This window comes from Sinocyclocheilus rhinocerous, unplaced genomic scaffold, assembly GCF_001515625.1.
Source record: "Sinocyclocheilus rhinocerous isolate Xijiao unplaced genomic scaffold, SAMN03320098_v1.1 scaffold616, whole genome shotgun sequence".
In the NCBI taxonomy this organism is placed as follows: Eukaryota; Metazoa; Chordata; class Actinopteri; order Cypriniformes; family Cyprinidae; genus Sinocyclocheilus; species Sinocyclocheilus rhinocerous.
Window position 1 is genome coordinate 1,338,133 of NW_015631496.1, and position 7,107 is coordinate 1,345,239.

The 7,107-nt window shown below is 38.7% G+C and overlaps 1 protein-coding gene across 1 annotated transcript in view; it reads right to left on the reverse strand.

Moving 5' to 3' along the window:
* The window catches only part of LOC107741776 (tripartite motif-containing protein 66-like), a gene marked incomplete at its 5' end in the record, with an annotated part of 14,689 nt that overhangs the window by 6,785 nt on the left and 797 nt on the right, over positions 1-7,107 (reverse strand). Inside the window, 2 exons of the mRNA XM_016554558.1 lie at positions 84-227; positions 674-788. Coding sequence (XP_016410044.1) covers positions 84-227; positions 674-788 — 259 coding nt within the window. The remainder of the gene's footprint in view (positions 1-83; positions 228-673; positions 789-7,107) is intronic.

Genomic DNA, 7,107 nt, shown 5'->3' on the forward strand with positions numbered 1-7,107 from the left:
TAACATAATCAGTATGAATGTGAAGAACAAGGTTTAGATCATTTATGGTACATAAGGAATAAACAAAAAATAGAACAGCTTACTCTTTTTGTGTAGGTCAGGAGGCAGTGGCCCTCTGTGCATAGGATCTTGTCAATAAAAGCTGCTATGTAGTCCTGACAGCCTTCCAACCTGTTCAGAGATGTCTTCCTCTCCAACAAACACCCCACCTCCTCCGCATACAGGGCCTTACAATCAAACACTCAAAAATAAATCAATGGTTACAGATTGGAGGTTCCTAAACAGAAATCCAAAATGTTTAAATGTATTTTGCCCTGAAATAGGAAGGTCAAAACTACATCTAACAAGGATTTGGTACAAATGTATGCTATAACTAAATTATGAAGTAGTCTAGAAAATTATCTGCCTGGATGAGTGTAACCAATCATGTAACCATGTCATTCTTACATATTCTGCAAAGTATAAATAGGTGTGCATTTTTCTGTTGGTCAAACTGTAAAGTCAAGTTTTGTCAAGCTATGATGAAAGAGACTGAAGTACTGTAATGATGGGAGATTGAAAACACATTCTGAAATTGTGTGAAGTATGCCGAATATTCATCATTTACCTTTCCACTGAAAAATTTAAATCATGTACAGCATGCTTTAGTAAATGAGGACTATTGAGCACTTACCTCTATCTCCTTTAACATCTGTGTAGCTCTCACAACCAGAGTCTGATAAATGAAGTGGACTACCTGTGTCAACATCTTCTTTGCTGCCACTTTTATACTCTTAATGTCCTGCAATCTAACAAAGATCAAAATACTCTCAACAGCACAATACATACACACAAGAGGAAGATAAAACAGGAAATGTCTGCAAAGTGAAACCATTGAAACACAACTTTGGATGTAAGCACATCTGCTAGAAACAAACTGCTACTGTCCAGCAATATTTAGTGAGCTATGACAAAGTTTGAAAAGAATGCTGTGTGATACACTCTTTTTAATATACTTTATTATGTCTTTCTGTTCAATTCACTAAATACATTATACAAATAAACATTTATTTTATAAAGACATAGTTTTCCCCAGTAATTGTTCAGTTTTTATTTTTTTCTGTATTCTAATGTATGTGCAGGACCGGCCCAAGCATTTATGGGGCCCTAAGCAAAATTTTATTTGGGGGCCCCTCTGTGTCGCCAATACGACTAATGATTATTGTCAATGCTTGATTATTCGCACACTATAAATCTAACTCACCCTTTATCAGTTTTATTAATTTTAGCTGTCTTGCTTACATCATACCAATGTTTTTACCTTTCTGTGATTTTTAATTGTAACAGTAGCAAACCCACAAGAGTGGTCAGGTGTTAATTTGCACTTTAACATTCAGTCTTACAGTACTAAGTGGTATATAATGTGGTGTACTGAAAAGTAGCTAAATAAACCATTTACAGAAAAGATTGCTATTTTAACAACATAAATTATTATACACAGCAGCAAGCCATCTGTACATAAAAAACAACAACTCTTAATCTATAACTAACTAATTGAGGCATAATGATATTGGAATATACTAGCAAAGACCCCAAAGGTAGGCAAAGGTAAATAATGTTAAGCTGTTATTAGTACCAAGTTTATGAAACAATTGTTTTATTACAAAAAATATATACCTAGGAAAGTTATTTTTACACAGAAGACAAAAACTTGAATCTAAAATTCTATTTACACTATGTTAAAATAGCAGGATTTTCTGCTATTTATACTACTTATTGCAAATAGTGGCAATTATCTGCACCTCAGTATTATAGTACATTATAAAACAGTATGCAATAATAACGTATTGAGTGTAAATTTAAAGTTTGCCAAAAGGTGGATTTGAACCCGGGTCGATCGCATCAAAATGAGTACGACACATGTTTTACCATCTGCCCACTGGAGGTGACGACGCTTGACTGTCTTTTGTAATGTTCACTATCCGAATCACACAATGGTGGGCGGAGTTAATGTAAATAGCCTCTGCCAACAAGGCGGGCTATTTGCACTTAGTGTAAATAGATACTTCGAAAAAAATCAAACCATTTCATGTACTCTTGGGGGCCCCCTGGTGGCCACGGGGCCCTAAGCAGCCGCTTAGTTCGCTTATGCCTTGGGTCGGCTCTGTGTATGTGTGTATGTGCGTGTGTATATATATAGTATACATGCATATATACAGTTGTGCTCATAAATTTACACACCCCTTGCAGAATGTGCAAAATGTTAATAATTGAAACAAAATAAGTGGGCTCATGAAAATTGCATGTTATTTTTTATTTAGTACTGTCCTGAATAAGCTATTTCACATAACAGATGCTTACATATACTCCACAAGACAAAATAATAACTGAATTTATAAAAAATTACCCCATTCAAAAGTTTACATACCCTTGAATCTTAATGCTTATGTGTCATTTCCTGGATGATCCACGACTGTTTTTATATTTTGTGATAGTTGTTCATGAGTCCCTTGCTGGTCCTGAGCAGTTCAACTACCTGCGGTTCTTCAGAAAAACGTTTACATCCCCAGGCTCTTAATGCATTGTGTTGCCTTCTTGAGCATCAGTAAATGTTTCCACCTTTTGTAATAGTTGTGTATGAGTCCCTCAGTTGTCCTCAGTGTGAAAATATGGATCTCAAAATCATACAGTCACTGTTGGAAAGGGTTCAAATACGCTGAAGATGCTGGAAAACCAAAGAGCTGGAGGATTTTTCTGAAGAACCGCAGGCAGTTGAACTGCTAAGGACCAACAAGGGACTCATGAACAACTATCACAAAATATAAAAAAACAGCTGTGGATCATCCAGGTAACAACACAGTATTAAGAATCAATCTGTACTTTTAGAGGTGACCATATATTTTCAGAAAGTACACTTTTGTTCTTAATTTCATATGCTGTCATCTCCATATGAAACTAAATCTAACCAGTCCTTTAACACTGGGGATTCTTGCCTCCTACAGAATTTTGTTATTACTTAAAGGTCCCCTGAAATGCTTAGAAACACGCAGCATTACTCTATGTGTTGACATCATTTTAACTGAAACAGGAAGACAGGGCGGGACATATCAAGCAGCCCCGCCCCTTTTTAAAATAGCCAATAGCGTTCGTTTATATCACAGCTTGGACTAGAGCCGTTCAGAGTCGTTGAGCTCCGTAAAGCCGCATTTGACAGGGTATGCCAGCCACAATCTCATCCATATTGCTATAAAATATAGCATTCTGTGTAGAATTCAAATAGCTCCGATACATTTTGTGGTCTGCGCCGACTCGCGCATGTGATCCGCTCCGTGCTATCGTGTCTCTGGACCGGAGCAGAGTGTGTGTGCGGTGCGATGGTTAGCGTGACACAGCGCGAAACCAGACTTCTTTTTTTCCTCAATGGAAAGCATATTTACACTGTTTGAAGCGTTCCCTGTCCCCTATATAGTGCACTGTGTGCCATTCACTGTACAGAAAATACAAATTCTGTGGACAGGTGACCGATTTCAGCCGCGGCTTCAGCGTCTATTTTATAGTATAGGGGGCGGGCACTTCAGATTCTAGAGAGCATTTGATTGGGCAGAAAGTTTGATGAGAAGCTGAAGTACGATGTGACGTCAAAAAAGAGCCGTGAGCCGTTTTGGCGGAAGTGACGAACTGCAAGCTTTGAATGCTTATATCTTCTAAATGCGAATTTTGTCACTGTTTTGGAGCACGCCTATATTTTTACAGCTCCTCTCTCAGGAGCTCTGCAAAGAACAGGTCGATTTTGGCCTGTCTAATTAATATTCATGAGCCTCTCTTCTGATTGGCCTGTTGTTTTCTGAGTGACGCACGGCCAGGCCAACCACAAGTAACCAGGGTCATGTATGCTGTAGCCTGCTGTGGATTGGTGATACTGACAAGTAAGGTCAATAGAAACACCGGTTATGATGGTCACTGCTGAGGGAAATGTTGTCCGGCCTTACATGTTTGAGCCAAACTCAGACCCCGAATCGGCGACGACAGGAGACAACCAACCACCTCCTCAAACGCGCTTACAACAGGATGTTTCAGAATGGTAATTCATGTTTTTTGGGGTTTTTTTTCAAACACCGAATGCAGTAAATACGCCGTGTATGGCGTTTGAGGTCATTTGTGAATTAGCATAGACTTATAGTCTAAATAAAATAATTTGTTAAATAATAACTGTTACTATTATCACACTTGTATACAAAACTTTGTATTATGCTTGTTATAGAGTGTGTGACGTCACGTGCACTACAGTTGACGCGGTTGTCAAGGTGACAATCACAGCCGTACTGTGCAATGATGTAGTTTCCTGACATCCAGACTGAACACCGTTTTCTCAACATGTTTCCATGTTGTTGTTGCTCAGCAATGGCATGGACGCGATGTTGTCTGGGGGTTTGGCAAAAGGAGAGTGGGACTGTGGGCAGTGCTCGGGGTGGTGACTGAAGGCGGTGACTGAGTAGTTCTGATGTCACCTTTTTACGGACGTCAAAGAAAAATCACAGCTACTTTATGCAGGCTGTGTGCATTTCACTGTGGATTGACTGTTTTGAAACTTTTATGGTAGTTACATAGCACCTAGACCGCAGTTATCATGAAAAAAGCCAGGAAATTTCAGTTTTGACAATATGGGACCTTTAAAAGCTGTAATTCTCAATATATGTGAATATCTCCATTTTTTTCATCTTTTAAATAACTTCTTATTTGTAGATACTTTGTAGATACCAAGACAAAGCATATTTCTTCACTATGTTCTCAAAAGTCTTCATTACATTGTCACCATACATTTGATAAAAATCTTTTAAAGGGGTCATATGATGCTGCTAAAAAGAACATTATTTTGTGTATTTGGTGTAATGAAATGTGTTTATCAGCCCAAGCCTTAAATACATCATCTAATGCTGGGTACACACCATAAGATAATCGGGCTGATTTTGGGCCGATTTCTCCCCTTACGACAATCCTAGGTAATGTACCGATTATCTTGGTGGTTCTAAAGATTATCTTATCAGATTTTCCTGTACTGCATTGTGAAATGAAAAACACACCTGAATGTTATTCCATTAATATTAGAGGTTTAGAAACGTCATGAGTATCTTTTCCTTTTTTTTAGATGCTCTCCATTTGTAATTCAAAAAATGGCTCGTAAAAGCAGTTGATATGTGTGTATATATTACAAGTGACTGAAAATCTGGCTTTTACAGATTTACGAGCGTATACGGTGTCCTTCTACCCACTCTTTACCAAGGCTTGCATTCCTTAGAGGTGATAAGAGTTCTGTGTTTTCTCTCTGGATTGGCTAGTTTTGGCTCTTTGGCAGACTTTTTCAGTTTTTTTCTTTACTTTCTAGCATATGTTGTAAATATATTAATTCACTGATCATATTAACATTTATTTACCACTAATTGTTCTAGTAATAATTGTTTTAACATATACATGTATGTGAATCAATATGTTGTGGAGAATTAATTGCATTTTCATTAATTAAGTATTATTAATGGTTTCTTCATCTCTTATATTCCAAAATAGAACATCACAAGGTTGAATTAAATACATTAAAAAAGGGAGGGAGTGCCCAAGCTCGTTGTAAATCCTCGAAAGTTTTTCATATTTGTATTTTTAAAAAAATGTATGTACATTTATAACACTATTCTTTGTATTATATTACCTTTGCATCAAATTACAAAAAACTAGGTAAAGGCAGGGTATGTGATTTTTCGAAAACTGCATCGCGGGACCCAACGCAATAGAGTGCAGCGCGGGACAACACTTGATGGGTGAGTGCGGGTGCGAGCGGGTAGAGACTCGTGTGCGGGATGCGGGAGAATAAGGGTGTATCACACTAGGCAATCTTAACCGTGCCTGAGCGCGTCTGACCCCCAAAGCCCGGTTCGTTTGACTAGTGTGATCGCTCCGTGCTGTGGTTCGTTTAGCTGGCCCTGGCTCGGTTGGAAGAGGTGAGCCTGAGCGCGGTTCAGTTGGGCTCGGGCGCGGTACGCATGTAGTGTGAGCAGAGCGCGGAACTTCTGATATGTGCAGCATGATTGCATGAACATTTCTGAGCAGCAAAAGTGATAGATCTGTAAAGCAATATATTGTGAGAGGGCCGTGTGTAAAACCGCGTCCCAAACGACTCAAAATAATAAACCACAAAGTTAACAAAACTATGCACTCCACTGTGCTGAGCGAGAGCGCTTCTCTGCTGTCTTCACGTGTGTCGCAAATTAGCTCAAAAGGGAAATGTATATAAATAATTACAATTAATTACAATTATTTAAATGAGCTGTCAGTATTAACTGTAGCAGAATTAAATTGCCATCAACTAATCTGTTCGTCCAGCGAACATTTAGTGTAATTTCATATCAACTCTAAGCAAGGACATTTTTGTGGCCACAGAAAACAAACTTCTTACAGTAGCCTAATAATGCATTAGAGCAGGGGTCACCAAGCTCGGTGTCCTGCAGAATTTAGCTCCAACCCTAATCAAACACACCTGAACCAGCTAATCAAGGTCTTCCTAGGTATACTTGAAACTTCCAGGCAGGTGTGTTGAGGCAAGTTGGAGCTAAACCCTGCAGGACACCGGACCTCCAGGACCGAGTTTGGTGACCCCTGCATTAGAGCATGTAGCAAGGACCAAAATCGTAAAGAGACATTATTCACAAGCAGGATCAGAAACTCGTGTAATCTGTGCACAAAAGTTTTATTAACTAAATGCTAACACACATAACTAATCTAAACAAACAAACATACAATCACTTATACATGGGGAAATGGCAAATGAGACTTGATGGATGAAACCATCAGGAAAACCAGAGAATGAAGCTATGAAAGAGTCAGTTAACCACCTGAGTAAAACCATCAGCGCCATTTATAACGGGGTCTATAGCTTATACTAAACCGCTGTTTCGTTTAGTTTAATGTATGATACTTGCATTGCCTTGTTCGTTGACGAGTGTCCGGATGCAGTCTCGGATGAAAGTCTTGATGGTACCAATGGTGTCTTGAACTTTTGGAGGGAAAGTTTACGACTCTTTAGCCGTTTCTCAATATGCGTTCTTGTCTGTACTTGTGTTCTTGTGGACTTGTGAAACG